This window comes from Podarcis erhardii (assembly GCF_964252035.2).
Source record: "Podarcis erhardii genome assembly, chromosome: 3".
Classification (NCBI taxonomy): Eukaryota; Metazoa; Chordata; class Lepidosauria; order Squamata; family Lacertidae; genus Podarcis; species Podarcis erhardii.
The window spans coordinates 11,034,076-11,061,074 of record NC_138507.1 but is presented as its reverse complement, the minus strand read 5'-3'; the positions used below and the strand labels follow the sequence as shown (position 1 = coordinate 11,061,074).

Here is a 26,999-nt window from a genome sequence, read left to right as displayed (position 1 = left end):
TAAAGTGTCTTTAAAAAAAGATTTTTGTTGTGGTTCTTCTGACCTTTCTCTTCGCTTATGCATTAAGCAAACAGCAGAAAAGAACTGGCATCTCTCACCAAGGATTAAAACTGGGTGGAACAGTCAATCGATGAGTCAGAAACTTGGCTTGTCCTCTTGGGTCAACAGTCAGCAATATTATTGCAATATTATCAGTTTGTCTCAGAGTCTATTTCAGCAGGCAGCCTTTAAGAAAACCCAACACCTTAAATGTTGACAGTAATTTGCGGAAGTGGTTCCTGTTTCAAATATGCATTGTGAAATTGGGCTGAGGAAGGAACTGTGAAATCCACCTGCTTTAAATAGAGCAGATTTCCCGATTGCAAAATGCATATACTGCACCAGTTGTTAATGACACAGGAATTGGGGAGCCTGTTTTTATTCTAAGTATCTGGATAAACAAGTGGCAGGCACACAAAATTTTAAAAGTGGGGAGGAGGGAGGGCAGGACAAAGAGGAGGAATGCTGTAGCAGGGGAATGGTAGGAGGTCTATAATGCGAGTGGGAGCTGAAGGATGTGCCTTAGAGGCAGTGGGTGAGGCACCTATTGCTCCTCACCTCCACTTTTTAACCTAATATATCTGTATGCTTGCTGCCCACTTAAATAGCAGACGGGATACTAATGGAGTGGTTTAAGGAATGCAGTTAGGGGACTTGTTTATTTATTTGTTTATTATTTCATAACATTTATATACAGATTGATTGTTTAAAAACCCCCACCTCAAAATGGTTTTATTCTCAGTGCAAACAAATTGCACTATGTCCTTGTTTAAACGATTCTGGGGCAAAAATCTTACAATCCTGCACCTTGTTAATCCAAATTCTTCCCCAAAAAGAATTCTTCAATCAAATAATGTAAATTAAGGGAACTTGAACAACTTTTCTCATTTTACATATTTATTCTTCAGTTTTTATTATTTTTACATGATCCATTTTGGCTTTGCTCAGCATTGTAAGGGCAATGGTTCTTCATAGGAACCTTCATAGGAAAAAGATTCCCAACCCCCACGGACACACAAAAAAGTTGGCCGCAAAATAACAGAAATGTATGGAAATCTCCCATCCCAGGATACCAGCAATGTTTAGCGAGGTGTTCAACGTTCTTTGTTTACTTTTCAAAAATGGTTTTCACTTCGGCCTTGTTCAAACAGAGAGTTAAACCATAAGTTAGCTTTATTATCGTTGATGCAACCTGGCCAAGCATCCTCTTCTGGTCACAAGGAGGAGCCCAGAGGACACAGTAAGGTAACAACCACAGAGAGCTCTGAGCTAGCAACTTGCACCTAGGAGGGTTTTTGAGCTTCCATCTGTTGTCCACCTCTCCTGTATACTACCATTTTGGCTGGACAATTGCAGACTCTTAAAGGGCCAATAGTCTGGCTTGAAAGTGGGCTCTGCTCCTTTGCTCAATGGCCTACCACCTGCACCATTGGACTGGTGAGGTAGTATAAGAAGCAGTTAGTTCTTACTGAGATGCTTCCCACCTTCTGGTTCTATGGACCCTGCTGCTGTTGGATCTGTTCAGAATGCTGTTGGTGTGCCATGCCAGAGGACTCCATCCCAGCTGTCATGCAAGGGGCATAACTCTTTCATTTTGGTATAGCCTTGTGATAAAAGGCAAAAGAATTTCTTAACACCAACACTGAACATTCCTCAGCATGCAAGGGTTCTCCAAATTGGCCCTCAGGTTGAGGCCCCTCTGAGCTCAGACCCAAATAAAGTCTCAGTTGTTTGGTTTGTTGTCTTTTGATGCAGCTTCCGTCATTTACAAGTTTAGGCTATCAACCACATTTTGTAAGAACAGGCATAAATTTTGCATAAATTTCAGCAAAGGCTGTTGCAACATTACTCAGACATTTTAAAAAAACCTTCTGCGGTGGAAGTCATATGATACAAGTGAAGACTTAGCCTATGATAGAGCTAGCAGAACTCTACAGCGTAGGCAGTGTTTCAATACAGAAGTCAGGAGAGTAATTCTGAAGCTTCTGGCTGTGGGTAAATCTTGGGCTGGAACATTGTTTAGCAGGGTTTGTTGTGGAGGGTTGTTGCTGTTCTTGCTGGGGGTTTTTGTATCTTTGTTACGATTTATGTGGAAATTGTTCAGTTTGGTTGTGTACTTTTTGATGTTTTGTTTATTATGACTACTTTTCTTATGTTTGTAGTCACATACCGTATTTTTCGCTCTATAAGACGCACCTGGCCATAAGACGCACCTAGTTTTAGAGAACAAGGGAAAAAATGTTCTCTCCCTCTCTGCTCAGCGCCTCTCCAGCAAAGCGGGAGGAGAAACGGAAGGGGCTCCGTTTCTCCTCCCGCTTCACTGAAGGGGCGCTGCGCACCTCTCCTCTCTGCACAGCGCCCCTTCAGCGAAGCAGCAGGATAAACGGAGCCCCTCCATTTCTCCTCCCACTGCACTCAGGAGGCTTTGGGCGGCTATCCCTGAAGCCAGGAGAGCAAGAGGGATCGGTGCACACCGATCCCTCTTGCTCTCCTGGCTTCAGCAAAAGCTGCGCAGCCTGCATTCACTCCATAAGACACACACACATTTCCCCTTACTTTTTAGGAGGGGGAAAGTGCGTCTTATAGAGCGAAAAATACGGTAATTTTTATACGTTGCAAGCCAACTTCAGCAGGGTTTTAACTTTGGAAAGGCGGCATGTAAATAAAATGACTGATTGATTGACCTTGGGACTGATTTGCACATGGGAAGTAACAAGGGTCCTTTCCCTCACTGAAAAGCTTTTGCTTTATGTGATTCCTTGACCATTTCAGATGGCTTGGCCCATCTAATCCAGCATCCTTTTCTCACAGTGGCCAGCCAGATGCCTGCATGAGGCTCAGTTGTGCAGTGATCCTTGGCAAAATAATGCACACTTATCAAAAACTTCAGTTTAGTTAGATGAAATGGGAAAGATGCATAACAGAGCTCCAACAGTGCACTTATTAGCATCTTCAAATTAAAATGACTGCTAAAATGAATTCACTGAACACCTGCAGCTACACAAAGAGAAATGATTCCCCCCCCCCCCCAAGAAATGCCAGATGTGAAAACTGAACTTGCCAGCACTGGTATACAACTGAGCTTTCTCTCTCCACTATGGGATCTTTATACTTGCTTGAAAGAATAATGTGGTATCGAGTTTGATGTAAAGAGTCCAAGGCTTATTCCTTTAAAAGGGTTGGAGTAAATGCTGAGAGCTCTTCAACATTCAGGGCTGTGTGTTGCTCTGAACATCTCTGCCAATGCTGTGCAAAGAATCTGGCACAGAATTTGGCTGCCCTGAGCTTTGCCTTGCCTTTCATTTCTAATATTTCTAGTCTGTGTGGCAGTGAAAAAAGTGTGAAAGTGTTGTGCTGGCACTCTGAGCACCAGCACAATATCCTCTGTTGCCAAGAATAATATATAGAAGCATGATGGGCGGCAAATATATAAAATCATCATCATCACCTGCAGTTATTTGGCTGACATTGAGGAAAACGGGTGTTCAAACCCACTCTCACACATTTATTTTTCTCCTACACAACCATTTAGGGCCCCTTGTGTGAACACCCAGGACACTGTCATTTTTTGCAAGATGGACAGACAGAATGATAATAGGCTGGTCCTGAAAATCTTCAACCATCTGCATCAAAGTAATCGCATTGGCCTCAGAAGAGATTGCTTTGGAGTATGTGATTTATTCACTATTGTTTAAAAATCAATACTCCTAAACCTACATTCCAATCCTAGAGAAGACAGTATAGTTGCTTAAAGGAGCCGTGTTCATGGCAACTTAGGTAACAGTCCTAATCATATCTACTCAGAAGTAAATCCTGTTGAATTCAGTGTGACTTACTCCCAGTGAGGTGAGGATTGCTGCCTTAATGAGACAGACTGTTCATTTGATAGCTACACTGTATTCTGTGCATATCACTTCCACCTTTTGACCCACATCTAACGAGAACCGAAGTTGTGTTCCATAGTAGAACAAGCAGATGAAAGTGCTGAATCAGAACAGGCAATGTTCCCATCTGTCAGCCACACCTCCACAGCCAGCTATAACCATTGGATCTGGGGAAACAAATGGTGTGGTTTGCACACAAGTCTTATCAAGCTGATCAGTAGTCTCAGGGTTATTTGAGGCTCTTCCAAAATCCTCCTGGTGATCTGTTTACTGTAGTCTCTTGGAGCCTCCTACCCTGGCGTTATGCTAGCCATTAGTCATACTGATACAGGACCCACATGTAATTAAGAAGGCCTGTAGGCACTATCAAAAGACTGGATTTGTGCCAGGTCTTCTTCTTTTTTGAAGTGTCAAGATGACACAGATGTTCACTTATAAAAACTAGTAAACTGATTAAAGGAGACCTGTTGGGCATCTGTCTGATGAAGGAGATAAGAAGAATGATAGTCTCTGGTTGGGGAAATCTCTGCATGAGCTTGGATTCCAGCTACTGCAGACAGAGCTCCATTAAAAAGGCAGTGCTTTCCTGTCTCCCACTTCCATACACCCCTTGTGAAAATCTGTTCCTGAGGTTTGTGGGGCTCACTAGAACAGCTTGGAGTGCAATGCCAGGGAGTGGAATAAGGTGCTGCAGGATTGGGGGCCCTCCCTTGAGCAAGCAAAAATGCCTTCGGCTTGCACTAGGGCACATTTGGGTCTAAGCCATAATCATTTCTGCATCTCAGACTGTGATAGTTTTCCATACCAGTAAAATATTAACAGAAATGAGCAGCCACTTCTAAAAAGCTGCCTGTTACTGAAGCCTGTCAGATTCAGTCTGTTACGATGGAAACTACAACAGGCATTAAAACTACTCTGCGGTGTCCATTTAAGCATATGCTAGGAAAACTTCTCCCAATATTAAATAGCTTAAAGTGATGCCACTTTTGTATCATCTCAGTTCACGTCATACTCCTGGCTTTTCCATGGGGCCAGCAGACCATGGGTCCTTCTAGCTCTGTACTGCCTACACTGACTAGCAGCATCTCTCCAGGACTTCAGATATGATTCTCTCCCAGTCCTACCTGAAGATGCCAAGGATTGAAGCCAGGGCCTTCTGCAAGCAGAACAGATGCACTACCACTGAACTATGGCTCTTCCCCATATAAAGGGTTTGTTAAACCTGAAACAACTGCCCCTTTGAATTTGGTTATCATATTCTTGCTTTGCTTAGGTCTTTACAATCATCTGTCTTCACTGCAAGTTTTTTCTGGTGCGTTTTTGTATTCTGTGGTTGCAATTTGTCCAGTTCCTCCATCTCTTGTTTGGTGGACACAAGAAAAAAAAATCAACAGAGCTAAGGTAAACAGTATCCTTGCTTTGCTTTTTACGTCAGCTCTGCCCAACCTTTGGTGTTAACTGTTGGGGGCGTGTTCACTGGGCAGAGATGGTGGAACAGGACAAATTATTACAACCACAGAATAAGAGAAAAACAGCTATTAAGACAGAAGATTGTATGGTATAAAGCAAAGCAGGACTATTGAGACTTTCTACTGCTCACTCGCTCTCACCTAAAGAAAACAGTGCAATTCTTGGTATACCTCCCCAATCACACAGACATACCATCTAGTGTGTGCAAACCAAAACTGAGCACCAGATGAAACAAAGGACAGATTTGTATAGCAGATATGGACACCATCAAAATAAAAGGGAAATGTTAATCAGCAACCGCAGACTTCGCCTTTGTTGTTTTTCCTCTACTACATCTCATGCAAAGGTCACATAATAAGTTGTTTGGGAAGCAAGCACTCCCTGGATTTGTTATGCAATAGTCTCTCAGCAAAAAGAAGAAAAACAACCCATTTGCCTTGTAAGGTTTCAGTGATCCAATCCAAATGACTGCAGAGACAGCTGGATTGTATTCTAAATTCTCCCTTGCAAACTATACATCAAAGTGTTTGGGCCAAAACAGCTAACAATGCTCATCTTCCCTGCAGTTCTAAAGGGCTGTGTTCATGGGGCAACTCCTGGATACAGCTCTGGATACTGTTGCCTCTGTAACTAGGAGAAACTTTCATCAATTTAGGCTGGTGCAACAGCTGCAGTTTCTCTTGGCCACATCTAGATGGGACTTCGGAACCTGGAGGTAGTATATATAGCCATCATGACCAGTAACCATTGATAGCTGTGTTCTCCACGAATTTAATCTCTTTTAAAGTCATCCAAGTAAAGTCATGCGCTAAGTAAGGGCACGACCAGTGTTCAGTAAGTCATCGTGACCCTTTTGCAACCACTCACACACCATTTCCATCTCTCAGGGGAGAAGTTATGAAATGATAATGCTGTTGGTACATTTTCCAAACAACAAAATATTTTGCTTTGAGTTTTGGGGAAAACAGTATTTCCCCCGATAAAGACCTGATGATAATGAGAGTTCTGGATTTCTTGAATCAGCTTCCTAATCTCTGAGCATGTTTATTTTTAAAAATGAAAAACCTTCAAAGGCCTGCATTTCCCCCAGCAACAAAATATTGTGCTGGCAGACTGTGGTATCTATCCTATGGTCTGGATCACTGAAAAGCATGAGTTGCAATTGTCCTCCTGTTCCTATCCATCCACTTCAAAACATGATCATCTCGGGGAGGATGTTTAATAGGAAACCAGTTCATAACTAAATTAAATAAATAAATAAATAAATAAATCTGTACCATTTGCCTGCCGGTCTCATTTTATGAGCTGCTGTAATAGTCCATGACAAAGACCTGACAAACCACAACACTGCAGGAAGTTGGTATACTATACAGCTATTTTGCAAGGCTACTTGTTACCCTAGCAATACTACACTGTAAACAAAGATCTCAGGAATTTAGAGTGAAGCAATCAGAGCTAAAACAAGTAGGACTTTCCAGTATGTGACCATACTAGAAAGCTGCAGATCTTTTTGAATACTTCCAGATTTTTTTTTTTATTATTCACCCATATTGATTTTGCTTTGGATTCTTGGTTACGCATAACATTTAAAACTTATTTGTTTTCACTGCTTCACAACCAGAGCTACAGAAATCCATACAGATGTGGGATGAATGGCCCAACATCTGAAACGCTTGCCACTATTAATCTGATTGTCATTTTCTAACTCCATTTTTCTTCTTTTCAAGAAAGAATATGTCAATAGAGGAAGGCTTTATAAACCACTGCTACCCTTTTCGGTCAAAAACTAAACAAGCCCAAATAGAAAATCCTACACTAGATACTAGGGACGCGGGTGGCGCAGTGGGTTAAACCACAGAGCCTAGGACTTGCCGATCAGAAGGTCGGCGGTTCGAATCCCCGTGATGGGGTGAGCTCCTGTTGCTTGGTCCCTGCTCCTGCCAACCTAGCAGTTCAAAAGCCCGTCAAAGTGCAAGTAGATAAATAGGTACTGCTCCGGCGGGAAGGTAAACGGCGTTTCTGTGCGCTGCTCTGGTTCGCCAGAAGCGGCTTAGTCATGCTGACCACATGACCCGGAAGCTGTACGCCATCTACCTCGGCCAATAAAGCGAGATGAGCGCCGCAACCCCAGAGTCGGTCATGACTGGACCTAATGGTCAGGGGTCCCTTTACACTAGATATTAAAAGCCCTTTCCCCAACCTCTTGCACATAACTTAATTTATTAGTCAATAACTATGCAAAGGCCAAAGCATGTGACTGTTCTGTTCATGGAAGACAATTTTTTATGTTCATGAATGGCTTGGTGTAAGAGGTAGTTCAATGTGAGCAAAGCTTGACTGGTTTGGAACTGCCAAAATGCATGTATAAATTTATTTTAAATGGATCCCTTCTGGCATCCTTATGTGGGATTCAATTCTGTTTTGTCAAAAGCAGCTTGTTGAAGCACTTTGCAATACAGAGAAAGGCAGCATGTTATTCTTGTTTTTCAAGGACTGATAATTGGGTGAGGCCAACATCCATCATTTCAGATTTAAAATCCCTTTTAAAGTGAGATGCATTTTAATTAATTTTCCACAGCACTCGTTATTATATCCTGTGTCTCATTTTATGTTTAATTAACATCACTGCTAGGGTGACCTGTCAAACCTGCAGATCAGATTCCAGGGCCTCATATAAGCTTCTAAAACAGATTGGGTGGGAGGAGAAGATCAACTGACGAACAAGCAGGGCCAGGGAAGAAATTAATTTGGTTCACATTTTAATGCAAACCGAATTCATACTTTCTGAAGCAGTGTACAAACTGAAACACAGCTATCCTTCAAAATCACACTTCTCCAATTTTTCCTTTTTTAAAAATCACAAATTGATGTGAACTGAACTTAAGAATGGGAAACTGAAGAACTGAGAGAAACCAAAACTGACCGATTTATTAATTCCTAGTAATGCTCTGGCTCCATATTTTGTCAAAGTGGAAGCAGAAAACCAGAATTTTTCATTCATTCAATAGCACATTGAAATAAACATTTGCATGCAATTTGTAAACGGCATACAGCATACCAATGCCAACAGTATGAGTTACATTCTGTATTGAGATGCTTTGGGTATGATGCATAAGTAGTTAAATCATTTTGGTTTACGGTAAGAATGTTGATACTGGTTTGGATCTCTAGTCCAACTAATGCATTGCCTCTTAAAACAGGTAGCACCAGATGCTTATGAGGAAAGGTTGGGGAAACCTCAAAGCATTTATAATTTGATCAGGAAGTTAGGACAGATATCCATGATAGTTATAGCAGGAGGATCCAGCTCTTTAGTTCCTACGTCATTCAAGACTTGGTTCTGTTTCGGAACCTTCACTTAGTAGTGCAAAGACTCCCTAGTCCTGTAGTTTATGACAAAACACAAATTATATACAGAAACTATTTATTTTTAAAAAGATAGATTTATACTCATTGATTAAGGGATTGTCTAATGATATCTCAAGGGACTCTTGGTTCTATACAAGACACCATAGGTATGAATAAACTTACATATTATAACCAAATGAGAGAAAATAGAAGGTATGAAAATATATTTATTGAAAAATGGGTGATTTTTATTGCCTTTTGGAATGAAAAATATATTAGGCCATTTTCATGATATTTCGTTAGTTGAAAGCAATAGCTTTTCAGTTTATTATTTGTTTGAATATATTGTCTGCTGGCAGATGATATAAACTTCTTTCTGTACTTAGGATATATTTTGCTTATGCATATTTTCTTAATTATTAAATCTTGTTCTTCAATTAAAAATATTTTAAAAGAAAGATTGCTTATTTTGATGCATCCTCAATAGATTTTCTCCATCTGCCTTCTTTCTCAATTTGAAACTTTTTTATTTTAATATAAGTAGGTATAATCAGCAATGAACTGAGACAATTCTTGACAGATTTCTGCATTGCAGGGGATTGGACTAGATGACCCTTGGGATCCCTTCCAACTCCACAATTCTAAGATTCTAGGGCCATGGGTTTAATTGCAGGACAGGAAGGCTCTCTATTGGCTCTAGATCAACAGCACAGAACATGGTCTTGGCAAGTATATTGCTGGGGAAGGGGGCAAATACAGTGGTATCTCGGGTTACATACGCTTCAGGTTACAGATTCCGCTAACCCAGAAATAGTGCTTCACGTTAAGAACTTTGCTTCAGGATGAGAACAGAAATTGTGCTCCGGCGGGACAGCAGCAGCAGGAGGCCCATTAGCTAAAGTGGTGCTTCAAGGTTAAGAACAGTTTCAGATTAAGTACGTACCTCTGGAACGAATTAAGTACTTAACCTGAGGTACCACTGTAATTCGTTCCGGAGGTCCGTTCTTATCCTGAAACTGTGGGTTAGCAGAGTCTGTAACCTGAAGCGTATGTAACCCGAGGTACCACTGTATATGTATTATAGTGTGCATGGGCGAGGTGCCATGTCATGCTTTGGACATGATCTATTGAACACTTTCCTTAAAGGGTTGGCTGCCACCAATTTAGGTAAAGGTAAAGGGACCCCTGACCATTAGGTCCAGTCGTGACCGACTCTGGGGTTGCGGCGCTCATCTCACTTTATTGGCCGAGGGAGCCGGCGTACAGCTTCCGGGTCATGTGGCCAGCATGACTAAGCCGCTTCTGGCGAACCAGAGCAGTGCATGGAAACACCGTTTACCTTCCCGCCGGAGCGGTGCCTATTTATCTACTTGCACTTTGACGTGTTTTTGAACTGCTAGGTTGGCAGGAGCAGGGACCGAGCAACGGGAGCTCACCCCGTCGCTGGGATTCGAACCGCTAACCTTCTGATCGTCAAGTCCTAGGCCCTGTGGTTTAACCCACAGCGCCACCCGCGTCCCAATTTACTGGATGACAATAACCATAGATCAGTGGCGTAGCGTGGGTTGTCAGCACCCGGGGCAAGGCAAGTAATTTGCGCCCCCTAACCCGTGGATTTGCGCCCCCTAACCCTACCCCTACCCCTAAGCCCCAGATGTTGCGCCCGGTGCGGCCGGCCCCCCCTGCACCCCCCACGCTACGCCACTGCCATAGATATAGGGTATTGGCCGATATGGAATATATCAAGCACTGTGCAACCAGAGGTATGGGGGAGAATAACATCTACCAGAGATGGGAGAAGAGTTTATTGAGCCATAGCTCAGTGATAGAGCATCTGTCTTGCAAAGACAGATTGGGAGAGACCCCTGTCTGAAATCCTGGAGAGCTGCAGCCAGGAGATGCGGACGATACAAGCTAGGTGAACCCAGAGGCGTAGCGTGGGGGAGGGGCTCCGGGCACAATTTTGTGAGGGGGCCTGACCCAGGGGAGGAGAGTGTGAGAGTGGGCGGCAACGATGCCACCCACCTTCCTCAGCTGTGGAGTGCCTTGCGCCCAGCCACAGCAGCTCCGCTGCAGAATCAGGCTTGATCGGGCGGCAGAGAGCAGGAAGAGAGTGGGTGGCAGCTTCTCCACCCCTCTCATCCTCTGAGACGCCCAAGAGGGCGCCTTCTTCCCCGCCTTTGGGGGTGCACTCTGTGCACCCACCCCGGGCAGCACGGGCATATGCTCCGCCGCTTGGTGACCAACTGATCTGACAAGGGCTGGCCTGTCCATGAGGATGACCCAAGACGGTTGCCTCAGGGGGCAGAATCTAAGGGGCACCTCTTTTCACTGGAAAAGCAAGGAGAAGCAGTTGTAGCTTCCAGCAAGGTCTTGTAAGAGCCCTGGAAGCTGCTTCCCCGCTTTGCCTAAGGCAGCAAAATGGGACACCCCTGGATCCGACTCAGTACGTATAAGGGAGCTTCCTGCATTAAGCATTCATTTGAATTTGTTTGTGGGGATGTCAGACGTCGCCACTTCAAAGCAAGTGCCACCCCATACTACTTTCTGGTGTCATTGCTTTGTTTCATTCCTTGATTTGGGGGGGCAGCTGCCCTCCTCTTTGCTATGCCCATTCTGGGAGAGACTGCTGTCTGAAATCCTGGAGAGGCAATATACAAATTCAATTAACAGTAACATTCAATGTTTAATGTTTTATTATATTTTTATATACGTTTGGAGGCCGCACAGAGTGGTTGGGGCCACCCAGTCAGATGGGCGAGGTATAAATAATAAAATTATTGTTATGATTATGGAATAGGACATCCCTGTTTTCATCGTAGAAATGTGTGTGGGGGGGTGTAATAATAATAATATCCACCCTTCTGACAGGGACCGAAAGGGGCTTACAGATATGATATATATGATATTATATATATATATATATATATATATATATATATATATATATATGCAGGTTTTGGTGTCCTCGGGTGTCTTCCCGTGTAAAAGTTGGGGTGTCTAGGCGACGTTTCGACGAGGTCTCACTCGTCATCTTCAGGCTGGTGCTTTCGGCTTCTTGTTACCAGCCTGAAGATGACGAGTGAGACCTCGTCGAAACGTCGCCTAGACACCCCAACTTTTACACGGGAAGACACCCGAGGACACCAAAACCTGCATTCCTGTACCCGTGAAAATCTACGAAAGCATATATTTATATATATATATATATATATTGTACATATTACATATTACATACACACACTCCTGAGCTTCCCATACATGAGCAGGAAAGTGTGTGTGTGTATTATATATACATATATATGTAAGTCCGGATATTATTGTTATTATTATCATCATCATCATCAGTGCTTTTTCTGGGGGGACGCACACCCCTAACCATTTTGTGATTCTTTGTACTTTTGCCCATTTACTGTATTCATTTTTCCCCATTTGAACTATAAAACGGTGATATTCTTGAGTCAAAACGAGAGTACCCCTAAACATTTTTTTAGGGGGCAAAAGAGCACTGGTTGTTATTATTATTACATACCCTCCCAATATATTACTGTACATTAGTAGCCATAATATTCCTCGCTCTTCTCACGGGGAGGGGCGGGAAAGAAGCGGGTTAGTCGGCGCGAAACCCGACCGCGTCTGAGGCGCCCATGAACGTGCGACGAACCTCACCCGAAACCGGCGGCGGCGGCAACCCGGCTTGGCCTTTCCTTCCCTTCCTCCGCCGGTCACTCCGCCTCCGCCCGCCTCTCTCCCCTCAGCTTTGGCCAAGGCCGCGCTTTCTAGGAAAACCCGCCGCTTGCCCCCTCGCGGGCGGCTGAGGCGGCATCTGCCTCCCTCTCTCCCCTCCCCCAACCCCCTTCTCTCCCGCTCCCTGATTGGCCGCGGCCGTCACGTGCTCCCGGGCGCCGGCTCCGCTCCCCTCCCCCCCTCCGCCCGTGGCGGCTGCGCCGGTGGCGGCTCCGGCCGGGGCGGCTGTAACCGGTTTGAGGCAGGGAGGGGAAGAGGCTCGCCAAGTCGTCAGCCGCCGGCGGCTTTATCCTCGCCGGACCCGGAGCTGGGCCGGGAGAGGAAGTCTCGCCGCCGCCTCTTCTCCGTGGGCAGGTCAGTCAGAAAAGATGGGGTCGCGCGTGGCTGTGGGGAGGCGCCTACGCCTTTTTTGGGGGCGCGTTTTTTCTGTGAGGAACCCTGTCTTCTTCTTCCTCCTCCTCCTCCTCCTCCTCCCACGACCGCCTCCCCCCTTCCCTGCCCCGAGTTGGTTTAATCCACTCCCCCCCCCCAACAAAAACATCGAGCTAACGGTAGGATTCGAACTCTGTACTCGGCCGTCATGGTGTGCGTGGGGGGGGGGGCGGGACATGGGCCGCTGGGACTGTGTGTGTGTGTGTGTGTGTGTGTGTAGAAACCTCACCCTTTAACAACAACCACGTTTGGGAGGACTGGTCCTGCGTGGGAAAAGCGATCCTGTGCCTGGAGGGTTTTTCTACGATCCTCTGCGGAGATCCCCGCGTCGCAGTGGGGTTAGATACCAGATGGCCCCACGGAGGCACCTTTTCCTGTTGTGAACCGCCCTGGGATCTTTTGGATGAAGGGTATGTGGGTGCAAATTTAATAAATAGTAGTAGTAGTAATATCTTCCATCTAACTGTGATGCTGTGGTCTAATAGTAGTAATAGTAATCATCATCATCATCATCACATCTTCCAAGAGTGATTCTGTGATCTCCTTCTTTGACAGCTGGAACTGCCCCTGCTAATAGGGACAATAGGCAGCTTCCTCCCGCTGAGCCCGAAACAACCATCTTAACTCAGGGCTTTTCCATAATTCCCAGCCTTGCCATGGAGAGGATGGAAACTGAGCATGGAACTTTCTGTATGTGCTGCTGTTGCTGAGATATTTGCCCCCACCACAAGCTAGCAAAATGGTTATTTTTGTAATGCTACATTTTCCTCTTGATTCCTCAAGGAGGCCAGGCTGCCGACTCCCTCACCTTTTATCTTTACAAGGGCCTTGGGAGTTGAGTCAGGTTGAGAGATGGTGGCTGGGTCCAAGGTGACTTGTGCAGTGAGGATTGTGGTGGACTTGAACCCGTTTCCTCCTTGCCAGCCACTGTTCATCTTCATTGGGCCCAAAGGAACTTCCATAATTCCAGTTATGCAAGATGGGACCTGGCTTAAGTTGTTTACTGAATGTGCCCATCTTCCCTTTTCTCTTTGTAGGATGACCAAGATGCAAAGGAAGACAGCAGTACCTCTGCAGTTTTAACAGCTTTGTAGATGAGGGAACTTCAGCAGGTGCAACTTCCTGTGCAGAGAGAGGAAATGTGCACCTGTTGAAAGCATCTCTACTACATGACAATCAGAGGTGCAAAGTTCTTTCCTTCTTACCGTCTGGCAATTGTTACTTCCTACTTAAAAAAAAGAGGATAAACAGGAAAAAGATGCCATTGGTGCGACTAACCAGAGAGAGCCAGTGTTGTGTAGCACACTAGACTTCAGCAGAAGCAGGAGAGTGCAGTTCTACTTGTTAAAAGTTCAACAAGAGAAGCATGTTCTGTATTGGGCAGGGAAAAGTGAACCCCTCTTACAGTTTTGCTTTATTTAAGTATAAAAGTATCTCTGTTCCGCCATATCAGAAAATATCAGAACATAAAATAGAGACAGAGAACAACATGGCCCTTCTTTCCCACTTATAATCCCTGCAGGTTTATAAAGATCTTATTTCTCTCTGTGGTTTGCAGAGGTGGGAGAGGAATCTAACCTGTGTTTGAGCTGTACTTCTTCAGACTGCAGGTGGGAATTCACATGACACAATACTTTTCCATGTCTAAATAATTTACTGCATATATATTTATATTATAGGCTTCAGGTTACAGACTCCGCTAACCCAGAAATAGTACCTCGGGTTAAGAACTTTGCTTCAGGATGAGAACAGAAATCATGTTCCGGCGGCGCGGCAGCAGCGGGAGGCCCCATTAGCTAAAGTGGTGCTTCAGGTTAAGAACGGTTTCAGGATGAAACAGGAATGAATTAAGTACTTAACCCGAGGTACCACTGTATTTATATTTATTCTGGCATGTGAGGAAGAAGGCTAGGTTAGCAACCTTCTCCCTGACATTACAACTTTGTGTGGAAAGAATTGTTTTGGTATGTGAGTTCACGTGAGTTCCCACCAGCAATGTGAAATTGTACAGCCTAGGCACAGATTGGCCACTGCAGTGAAACCGCTAGTCTCTCCCTCTTCTTCCTCCTCAGTGGTTTTGGCGGTGTTCCGCACTTTTTATTCCACCGTTCTAGAGTTATATGGGACAGGCAGTTTCGTAATGCTCCTGGTTAATCCAGACAGTGGTCTGTCTTGCAGAGGAGGGAAAGAAGAGAGGTCTAGGTACTGGTTTGGCTTCCGTGTCCTTGTCTGCCTCTTTGGTGCAGAGGATGTGGGAAAGATGCCAGATCCACATAAGAAGCTGTCATGGAGCTGGGGAGAAGCCAGCCAGAGAGAAGGGCGTTAGTGAAAGGTTTTTAATTATTGTCTTTGCTATTGGTCATAGACACACAGACTGGGGTGGCAGGAGGCAAAGAAATGTGTTAAAGGTCTTTCTATGTTATGTTATGTAATGTATGTTACGATAAAAAAGCTGGTGCCAGCTGATATGGAGCAGCTGTCTAGGGAGGAATGTGACTGTATTAAATAACATTAAGCTAGCTGCAGCATGGATGACAGACGCTTTTGAGCCTTATATATCCTTAAGAAACAAACAAGCTCTTCAGACGTGAAGGTTTTGAAGAATAGCAGTCCTTTAAGTGGGATGTTATAGATGCCTTCTGTGTACAGTAGGGAAAACTATACTACTTTGTATAGGTATGTAAGCCATTTTTTAAAAGATTGATGATAATGTGCACATACATCTGCGTTTGATACTATTGTAAACTTGGCGTTAAACACTAGACAGTCATTGGGATTTGTTGGCTTACCTGTGATTCTGTTTACCTTTTTGTATATCTTAGTCTTAATTGTTTTAAACAAGATTAATCACATTGGCTCAGGATTGTGGAATTTGAACATAAGCTTCAGTATATAGACCATGTATTTCTTGTATAAAAAGTACCAGATAGACTTGAGTAACATAGCACAGGGTGACTTAAAGCTTCTAATATGTGTCTGTTGACCTCATCTTGTAATTCTCTGACAAATTTGTTATCAACCAGTTTATCTCTTCTCCAAAGCAAATGAAATACTTGCAGTTCAATAATAAACAAGCATGCTGGCCGTAATTGTGTTGAAGTACATTGTGATGCAAGTTATTTATGTTTTAGATCCAAATGTACCACTTAAGTTAGCAATTAAAGAATAGTACTCTTCCACCTGTACTATTATGTAGCATAGGCAAAGGACCCCTCTGGACCCCTCTCCTGTGATGTGAGGAGAAATTTTGCCAGGACCCTCCCCTTCTTAAACATCTCAACCAATCTGCTCTGTAAGTATGTTGGCATGGCAAATAATAGAGAGGTGCTGAGGTACCTAAAGGAAAGTCTTTGTACCTACCTAAAGCATCAACAACTCACACTGGGGAAAGAGAAGTGTCAGTATGGAGTCTATAGTGCACATTTCAAAATATGGTTTCTGTTAAAAATAGTTGCTGACCAGGGTGTTAAAGCACTTAGGGCTTTCTAACCTGAGGACTAATATCTGAAGCAGATTTGGGTTATTTGGGATGATGGTGGTGGAGATGAAGGTGTAGTCTCATTGGTGAGTAGAGGTCTGTTCTGCTCATATGCCACTGGATTTCACCCTTAGTTAATACTTTTCCGGCTTAAGATCTCATACTAAAGTATGTATTCCTCAAAGCATATCACTTTTGTTGTTGTTGTAGAATACAATTCAGCACCTCAGTTTTATAGGGCTATATCTGAAAGAAAGAGAAATGCTTCATTTCAGTTTATCAGTAGCATTCTGCATTGATACCATGCAATTCTCCCTCCTGCAGCATCAGAACCATAAATACGCTGGTTGATTTATTTCTCTGTGTGAAGAAGTTGTCTTGTCAACACTTTGGGCTATCAGCTGAGAAATAACTTGGATGCTGCTGTTACAAATCCTGCAGAGTACACAGATCCTTTGACCGACGTCATGGAAATTATGCAGTTCCACCGATGGATATTAATTCTACTTTAAGGAAAAGGGGTAGTAGTCAGTGCAGTCCTACTCCGAGTAGATCCATTGAAATCAATGGTCATGGATAACTTGGGTTCATTAATTTCATTGGGTGTATTCTTACTAGGTCTACAACCTAATGTTAAGACACAGCTGCATTTTTTAAATTAAAAAAAAAAATGCAAGAAACATCATTTTAATCGATTTCATCCCCCCTCCTTATTGCACAAAGCCAGTTCTGCATTTTGGTATGTTTCTGCCCAAAACGGAACTGCTGAGCACAGTAGTTTGTAATTGTATGGGCATTTTAGAACTGTGGGGTGTGGGTGTGTGCGCTGCCATTCTTTCACTTTTTGTTTTTAAGCTTCACGTTTTGTTTTTAAGAAAATGTCAGCCACTCAGACGTTTTCTCCTCGAGATCAAGTTATAAGACATTTTAATAAGAATGGAAAGCAATGTTTTGAAGTCTCCCCAGGCCCAGCTGCTTCTTCCTTTCTCTTCATCAGAAAAAGCAGCTTTCGCTTCTCCTTCCTTAATAACCCTCCCTATAGACTCCTGCCACTGTTCCCTGCTACACAAAGTTTGTGTGGATAGCTGTAGTGTAGCTTGTTTGATGTCCAGAGAGAGCACATGATCTGAAAGAATATCACTTCTTCAGAACGATGCCAATGACAGTGTGACTACAGAATGAATCTCCATGCATCTCCACAGATCATGCAAATAAAGCCAGGAAAGCACCCTCCTTGCTTTCACTGCAGGGTTTCATAGTCCTGATACTTACAGCAAAGTACCAAAACAAACAAACAAAAAATTTGCTGACTCCGATAAATAGCAACCCGCAGAAAAATTGTAAACATATGTAGATGTGTAGTTTGACCGCTTCGGTGCTTGAACTACAAACTCAACCTAGCTTATCTCACAAAGCTGTTGTGGTGATAAAAGTAGGAAGGGGAAGGCAAACAACACAGTCTGGAGCTCCTGAGAGGAAAATCGACATACAAATATACAAAACATATATGCACTCAAAACATATTGTCTGCCTTGATTTTAAAGAATATTTGCATTAAAATACATAGGAAATTTAACTGCAAGGTAAATTGTTTTGTGAATGTAGTTGCTGATTCTTTTTGCATTATATATATTTGTTTTATGGTGACTGTATAAATAACAGCTCAGTGATGACAAGCAGGCCAGTAGTGGTTGCCTGGATGACATGGAAAATCGGCAGGGTGCTATAATATATATATTTTCTCATTAGAAGGAAACATCTTTTATTTCAAGGGAGGTAAAGGTAAATGGACCCCTGACCATTAGGTCCAGTGGTGGCCAACTCTGGGGTTGCGGCACTTATCTCACTTTATTGGCCGAGGGAGCTGGCGTACAGTCATGTGGCCAGCATGACTAAGCTGCTTCTGGTGAACCAGAGCAGCGCACAGAAACGCTGTTTATCTTCCCGCTGGAGCAGCACCTATTTATCTACTTGCACTTTGACGTGCTTTTGAACTGCTAGGTTGGCAGGTGCTGGGACTGAGCAACGGGAGCTCACCCCATCGCGGGGATTTGAACCGCCAACCTTCTGATCAGCAAGTCCTAGGCTCTGTGGTTTAACCCACAGCGCCACCCGCGTCCCATTTCAAGGGAGGTACTTCTGAGTAAAACATACCAAAACCAGCCAGTTGTGTTTATACACTCCTAAGAGTAAATAAAGTAATGTTTGCTCCAGGAAAGTGTTTTAACAAACATACCCCAGTACCTTCCTGCATCCAGCTTCTCCTGCTTTTTCTGTTGCTCTTTGGTGGGGATGGTCCACATTCCTTCCTCTGATGGCTTAGCAACAGTGATTAAGTGTCCTTAGCAACTGTGCTGCCTGTTGAGTTGCAGAAGCATTAGAGCTGCCTTCGTGTTTTGCTCTCTAACTTCCTTCAGAAATGTCCAGCTGAGTGACTTGGGGGGGGGAATTAAGAATCTGGGGCCTCTTCTGGTCTTGTCCCCCCCAAATCTGACCTCTTCTACCCATCTGTCAGCAGGCCCTGCTCAGTACTGCCTCATTTCCAGCTCCTAATCTTTGGAAATTCTTATTCAGTGTCAGAATTGTCCCCAGACATGGGTGGGAATGAACAAACTGAAATTTAATCCACACATGGCAGAGTTACTGTTGATTGTAAGCAACCTTACAAATATTTTTATTCTTTAAAGTCGGGATATAAATGAGGTGGGGAAACTGAGGCCTGGGGACCAAATGTGGCCCTTTAAGCCTCTCTGCCTGGCTCTCATAATTTTCCTCACGTCATACCCCTCACTGGCCTTTCTTCATACCTTGAATGTTTTTGCCTGACTTGAATGTGTCCCTGAACTCTGATAATTCCTCTTGGTTGTCTGCATGGAAGATAGAGAAGGATGTGTGAGTGTGTGTGGAAACTAGCCTACTGTGCAAAGGTAAAAATTGTATTCTTTGCTCACATTTGCCTCTGGCCCCACCCTCTCCTGACATGTGGCCCTTGGAAGATTCTCCAGAAGGGAATTCGGTATAACTGGATTTTTTTTAAAAAAAGGTATAATATTGAGATGTATACAGAAATGACCTGCTCCTAAACTAGTGCTTTTTTGCCCCCTTTTTTAATAGGGTACAGCAGCCGTTGAACATAATTCACAAGCATGTCACCTTGCCACATTACCTTTGAAGTAAGAGGAATACCACCACCAGGTACAAAAAACTTGTAATAAGCTTTGGCTTTCTGACACGTAAGCATATGCATGCATGCTCATGTCCCTTGTAGACTTTGGCACCAGTGTTTTTCCCAACCCACTTGTATTCCCTTCCTCTTTAGATATAATTTTTTCAAATATAAAATTGAGTACCCTACATACTTGGTCCTCTTCGCACAGCTTCCTAGGTCTGTGTCTGCCCTCTTTCGACCTCTCTTTATATCTCCATCCTCCACTCCTGAGCTCTGCCAACAAAGCTGCATTGGTCTCATAACAAGTGTACTGTCCAAGTCACCTACTTGATCCTTTTCCCTTGCCAGGTGACATGTTCAGAAATATTACATAATGGCCCAAGCTCACCAGGCAGCAGACAAGTTATTGGTGTCTCAGATAACAGTCAGTCGACTGTTTTTAGCTTAGAACACATGACCTGTATAAATGCTTACAAGACTTATTTAATGCAGGAATGTGTTGCACAAATGTTCCTACAAGGCTAACCAGCAGCTTGTACACAGCTTTGGGATATCATTTCACCTCTCTCCACCCCCCTGCCCCCCCCCGGTGGATCTATATAGTGTTATGTGTGTATCGAGTAGTGCTGGGAATGGTATTTCACTGCAGTGAATAAATGCTTAGGTTGCCACTTTCCAGGCTCACAGTAATGTACAAATTATCTGTTTCCTTTTCTTCAATCCTCTCTTTGTTACCACTGTATAGAACAGCCTGCTTTAGTAGACTAATTGTAACTAATTAGCATCCCCCCTCCCAAATAAGCGTTTAAAGGTTATCTGCTAGCAGATTGATACATGGGCAGGGTCTGTTCCCAGAGGGCTTTATCACCCCGTTGCTGGGCTTTCTGAGTGAGATAAAGACTGAGAGTTGAATGCAAAAAAGTAATTATGTGAATGGAACAACTTCCATTTGTACAACAGAGCTATCTCTCACTCTTCTGCTGCCCATGTCCCCTCAAATCTCTTCCAGGGGATTAGGAGAACCCCCTGGAGCAGATTGGGGGGGGGACATGGCAGGAGGAGAGTGAGCAAAAGTTCCAACCATGCAGTAACTTAATGAGATGCAAGTTTTGAGACACCCCCCCCCCCTTAGGTCTGCCTTGCCTGATGTGTGCTTGGACAGGCACATAAATTCCTCCTGCTGCTTGTTTAGTTCTACGATTTTCAGATAGTGTTTTGAATATTCTTAAAAGAAAAGCAGTTCAGAAGTTGAATAATTTCGAGTCTGCGCCTGTTCTTAGTGTGGGCCCGATACGTTACATAATATTGGCAAAAATGTATTGTGAAAACTCTTAAATGTTCAGAAGCTTTATTGTATGCTTTCTAGTATATATTTCTTTTTCTAGGAGAAGTTTTGGCAATATGTGGCAGTTGCAATTCTCTGGGAAGTTGGGATCCCCAATCCGCAGTAATCCTACAGCCAGAGGAGGAGGCTGGTGATGTGTAAGTTTCTTTCAGTAGCACATTTTGAAATTCACAACCATGCATGCAGGCTGGCTTGACACCAATTATACTGTTCAAGTGCTACTTCTTGTTCTTTACCTCAACTTCTGAGCACCTCATTCTAGAAGACAAATGACACTTGAGGTGGATTATCCCTTCTGGCTTGGTATATACTTCAACCCTGCTTAAGCACTTGAATTGCTCACATTTGTTTCAAGCGTGCCTGTAAAAAAGTACTTTCACCCATGTACAGTGGTGCCTCGCAAGACGAAAAGAATCCGTTCCGCGAGTCTCTTCGTCTAGCGGTTTTTTCGTCTTGCGAAGCAAGCCCATTGACGGCTTAGCGGATTAGCGCTATTAGCGGCTTTTAGCGGCTTATCGGTTTAGCAGATAAGCGGCTTAGCGGCTTTGAAAAAGGGGGGGGGGACCGCAGGAACATGCAAGACATTTTCGTCTTGCGAAGCAAGCCCATAGGAAATTTGTTTTGCGAAGCACCTCCAAAACGGAAAACTCTTTCGTCTAGCGAGTTTTCCGTCTTGCGAGGCATTCGTCTTGCGGGGCACCACTGTAACACATTCAACTACAGTGTCCATCACCCCAGTAGCATGGCCACTGGTCAAAGATAATGAGGGGTGTAGTCCAACAATATATGGAGTCCCCATTGGCTACCCCTGCATACCTTCATCAAATGTTACCTTTTCCCCAGCCCCTTCCAGTGTGATTCAGAAAGCTGCACAGTGAGTTCTTTGCATGCAGTAGGCATCTTGTTCCTTTTCTTTACCCCAGCAGTTTCGTCTTGCCTCTTGAGAAGAGACAAATCTGATGTAGCTTTAAGGCCCCTAAGTTCAGTTTTTTAATACTATCATAGCAGTGGTTGCACTTAGGCGGGGGGGGGGGAATTCCCGGTGTCTGCTTTTCTCACATATAACTGAGAACTCAGCCCTTATTGGATCACTGTGCTATGAATGAGCACCACTCATTTTCCACGTGGAGCTAATTGCATGGATGCTCTTAAAATACATAGTGTCACAGCAGAAATGGCCCTTTGAAACAACGTGGAAGTATAGGTCAGACACCTTGTATTCTGAGGGGTGTGCGCACACACAGGGATTTTTAAAGCAAGTGTCCTTGTTGTACAGCCATCCTATATCTTTTCTAAAATGTTTTCAAAAACACTTTTCTGCAGTCTGCTATGGAGAACTACAGTTCCACTTCCTAGGGGAGATGATATTGAATATCGATACTTTCAGGGGACCTTTTTAGAACCCCAGGTACGTATGCCTAAATAAGCACCAATATAACTTGTTGACTAACTCTTAGGGATAAGGTCCCAGTGGTATGGCGTTTGGAAATAGCCCACAGTATAGTTGGCTGTTGGATTCATTTTGAATTCAATTCTCCTGTTTTTAACTTCAGTAAAAGCTTCCTACCCAGAAAGCAGTTGTGTATGAGACCTTGAATTCTATGTGGAGAGTGTGCCTGCATATAACCTTCTGCACAGTATTTGCAAACCACAAATCACTGCTTCCCAGCTTGCGTGCTGATCAAAATACTTATGTAAACTGATGCATGCCGTGATCTGCAAATCTCATGCTTTTCCTACCCAAGTGCTTTCTATGTAAGAAAGATGTAGAACGTGAAGCATATCAAGCTTAACTGGTGCATTCCAAAAAAATTCTTGTTGCTTGTAACTTGTATTTAAAGAGTTTTAAACATAGCACAAGCATTTACCATACTAGCAACAAGTCCAGCAGTAGAAAGTAGCTAGATTATGCCTAAGTAGTTTTGCAGCACACACTAGAAATTGGTGAAGGCTTGTGGACTCACAAGCCAGAACCCTTGCCGAAGTTAGATTTTATCCCTTTCTGCCCACACCCTTTTAAATATTGCCAAATGTTTAAAGTATGGAAGAGAATTCAGCTACAACATAGTGGGTTTTTTTAAAAAGGAAAACAATCTGAAGTAAATCAAGTTCCCTTGTAATACATGCAAACTTCACAGAACATATTTGGTGAGTTTGTTTCCTTTTAAGTAGGTGCTCTGTATTGTGCACTCTGTAAGTTCCGTGTGACGCAGAGTCTTCTGTGGTAAGTATGAATTTTATGGCATAGCAGAGTAGAGACATATGGAAAGAGCCCATATTGATGGACACTGTGAGCCTCGATATTGGCAAAAGTGTGCATTTTTATTGTGGGGTGGTTATTCTAGCATAAAGAATGTATTGTTCCCATGTGAGGATATAATACAGTGAAGCTGAAAGCAGGAGCGATACTAAGAACACAAAGTAGAATGTGGCGACTGACTGTAACATAAGTAAACGTAACATTAAATGCTCCTGTGTATTGAATTAATAATCAGTGCTTTCATTAAATGGCTCTTCCTGTTGCATTTTTCCCATTTCTAGTCATTTCACTTAGCCCTGATTGGTTTTAATGACTGGAATGTATTGTAGTCCTTATTATTATTATTATTTGTTCAATTTATATACCACCCTTTATCCAAAGATCCCTGGGCGGTGTTCAACATTAAAAATACATTGCAAAACATTCGCATTTTATTATAAGTTGAGAAACTGCCTACAATTAGACTAAGGCTGAGATAAGAGCCAAATGAAGGGGTTTTTATACACAGAAATGTGTCAAGTGTCATGAACCAGGAAATAAAACAGACCTTCTAGTTGCAGTCTTAATGCTTATAGGGCAAGTTAACAGGTTCACTATTTTTTACATAAACTTTTAAACACAAGAGTGATAAATCTCTGATTTTACCATGATGTTGTGACTAACACCTTAGAAGGTGAAGCACAAATTTGTTGTTGATGGGAGTGCATTTAGAACACTAAATATATATTTACGATTTCTTAGAACATGACCAAAAATACCTGTCAAGATTGAATATGTAAACCTAAACTTAGGCCTGGTTCATAATTTGAGTAGTCCAAGTGGCATTTTTCTGCTAACGTGTAACGTATGACTCCATCTTACTTTCAAATATATGAGATAATTGACATGATGCTTCTTTAAATATTATTACTAAGGAGACTGACTTGTTTTCTGTTACTGCTGTTAAACTCCTCATTAGGTTGTCTTGGACTAATTTGAATCAGTGCAGATGACAGCTATGTAGTCAGTTGTTATTATTGGGAACAGTTACAGTTCCCTAACTTCCCAGTTGTAAAAATAGTTCACATTGCTTAGATGCTTGCGGAAGCTTGGTTGGGCATAAAGCTATCAAGATGATTTCTTGAATCTAGAGCAGTATTCTTCAACTTTGTTCCCCAGCTCCCTTAGTCCCTCCCTATTGGTTAAACCGACTGGATTATGGGAGGTTTAGTCCAACAACATCAGGGGAGACAAGAGTGATCTATAGTAGCTTGAGTGACAGCAGTTCACTCTCATCAGCCCCCCTCCTTTGCTTTAGAAATAAAATAACACTAAGAGACCATGGGCAGAGTACAAATAGCTGGCACCTTGTTGGCTTTCTAGGAAGCCCTTTTCCTTTTTATATGACGCTTTCCTTAGAAACATTAAGCAAATATTTTTCTATACCCCATCCCATACTTCTATTGTATTATCTTGATTTATTTGTGCTTGCGGGAAGGGAGATCCTTACGCTTTCTTAGAAAATTACCTGACCCTGGTAACTCAAAAGTTACTGTTTCTGTTGTTAATCATCTGTTTCTACAAAAACCCCACCCACTCTGCTAGCAGCCATAGATACTGGCTAGAAAAGATAAGTCTATCCAGTATGAAACTGCTTGCACAACTTTTTTCAAATAAATTTCATTTGGGATGCATATGCCATCCCTTCTGATTTAGCTACTGAATAGTACAGTGTCCACAAAAGATAATACTGCCTTATAAGTTAAAAGCATATTGCATTTTCAGATGATTTATTTTATTTAGTGCGTGTTGTATGACCATAGATCCAGTTGTACAAACATTTAATTTAATAAACTACATGGGCTTAATGGCTCAAAGACACAAACTTATCTCCCTGTGGAACGCCCTCCCATCAGATGTCAAGGAGATAAATAACTATACAACTTTTAGAAGACATCTGAAGCCAGCCCTGTATCAGGAAGTTTTTAAAGTCTGATGTTTTATTATGTTTTTATATGCGTTGGAAACCACCTGGAGTGGATGGGGTATAATAAAATAATAATTCTAATAATTGTTATATTTTGAACTTGTAAAACCTCAGCAGATGTTGTATGGATGACTCTGTTGTTCCCAGTGTCTGAAGTGAGAACAAATGGTCTTTGGTCTTTGTGAATTATGCTGTGCTTTTGATTTTAAAATATATGATTCTTAAATAGATTTTTTAATCTAAAATGTAGGAGAGTCAGCTCTACAGCTGAATAATGGCAATAACTGTAGGTGGAAGCACAATTCTGTGCTTTGTACTTGGAAGGAAGGGCAGAATCCAGGGTTGTGTGAATGGATTTCCACTTGTGCAATGGGATTTCATCTTCCTCTCCTCCCCCTGCAGTCCCCCTCACACCCTCAGGATCGGCTCTGAAGGGCTTGGGAATCCTCTGGAGCAGATTTTGGGGGTATTTGGGACTGCAGGAGGATGGAGAGTTATTAAAAAGCGTATGTCTGCTTGTGTGTGAACAGCATTAGCTTTGTCTCACTATTTTTAGTGAAAATGTGTTTAGAGTTGCAGTCTTAGGTTCTTAAATAAATGTTTGCTAATTCAAGTAGATTCTTTAGGAGTACTGTATTCTGTGAATGCATACACTTGGGTTGGAAGAAGAAAGAGTTCTCAAAACTTAGTAATGTGTACAACTTGTTTACAGTCTATCTGGATTCTGGGCAGTTTTTAGGATGTGTTGAGACATAGACATCTCAAGAAGTTTCATTACTATTTTCAGAAGGACATGGGGCTCATTTTTGATGCCAGCTAAGAAATTGCATCATGTGAAAACAAGCACGCTGTGATTGGCTTCTGATGCCACACTTATCCATCCTGTGGGTTACTTTTTGTCAGTGGTGGGGAGTCCTCAGCCTGTGGGCCTAATCAGGCCCGCCAGTCCTCCCCATTTGGCTCACAAGGCCATTTTGTCCAAACTGCCCACCTGTACTACATCATAGTTTTTTTTGGGGGGGGTGGTAAAGACATGGCTCAGCCCAAAGGGGGTTTGCAGACACCCCCAATCAGCTGCAAACCAGGCTTTATAAGACCCAAAGATCAGCTGAGAACCCTCAAAATGGCAAATTTTGAGCACCCAACTCCTAAATAGAAATTTCGGCTGATCAGGCTGAAAGATACACATTAATGATTCTTTTTTCCTACCTAGCCCTCTGCCTTGTTCATTTCTGAGTTGTACACATTTTCTATCACCTTAACCAAAAATATACAAAACAACACAAAACAACCCAGGAATATGTGTGTGTGTTTAAGGAACTTTATTATTGGCATTCATTTTGAAATTCAGGCCTCTTGTTTTCACAGTGCTCAAAGCAATGGGTTGGATCCAAATAGCTGCTAATGCTCTTCCTCAGACAATTGCACAGGAGTTCATACAGGGCTGTACTACACGGGTTATGATGCAGTTCTTATACTTGTGAAAACTCTTCTATACAAGCAGGAAATTTTCACATATTTGGCACAGAAGCACAAAGCAGCCCTTCTTTGAACCAAAGACTCCTTCCGCATGTGGAAAGGGAGCCTTAGATCCCCATTGTTTCCTATGCTGGTTCAGTGGTGGTGGGGTGTTGTATCTGCATATAAATGCAGAAGATTTGGGGCTATGGTATGCTGTGCAGACTTTGTGCTCTGTGTCATACTTAACTTCTGTGTCTGACGCACTGTAGAAAGCAATAACAATTAGTTAAGCGACCAAATTGGTTAGCATGCGTTTGCAATTTTTTGTGACTAGTTATACCCATACGACCGTTCCAAAATTGGCCTGTTAGCATGTATGACGATTGCAACTATGCTGGAA

General features: G+C 42.9%; 1 protein-coding gene across 5 annotated transcripts in view; it reads left to right on the top strand.

The window, feature by feature from the left end:
- GPCPD1 (glycerophosphocholine phosphodiesterase 1) overlaps window positions 1–26,999 on the top strand; it is a 54,798-nt gene that overhangs the window by 4,353 nt on the left and 23,446 nt on the right. For 2 of the 5 annotated variants that reach the window (XM_081855554.1, XM_081855553.1), the window contains exons 2-4: window positions 19,513–19,593; window positions 20,953–21,049; window positions 22,236–22,320. In XM_081855554.1, coding sequence (XP_081711680.1) covers window positions 19,545–19,593; window positions 20,953–21,049; window positions 22,236–22,320 — 231 coding nt within the window. In that variant the 5' untranslated portion in view covers window positions 19,513–19,544. Of the gene's footprint in view, window positions 1–12,663; window positions 12,843–15,468; window positions 15,597–19,512; window positions 19,594–20,952; window positions 21,050–22,235; window positions 22,321–26,999 lie in introns of those variants that run through there. The other 3 variants (XM_081855556.1, XM_081855552.1, XM_081855555.1) reach the window with 3 other exon arrangements.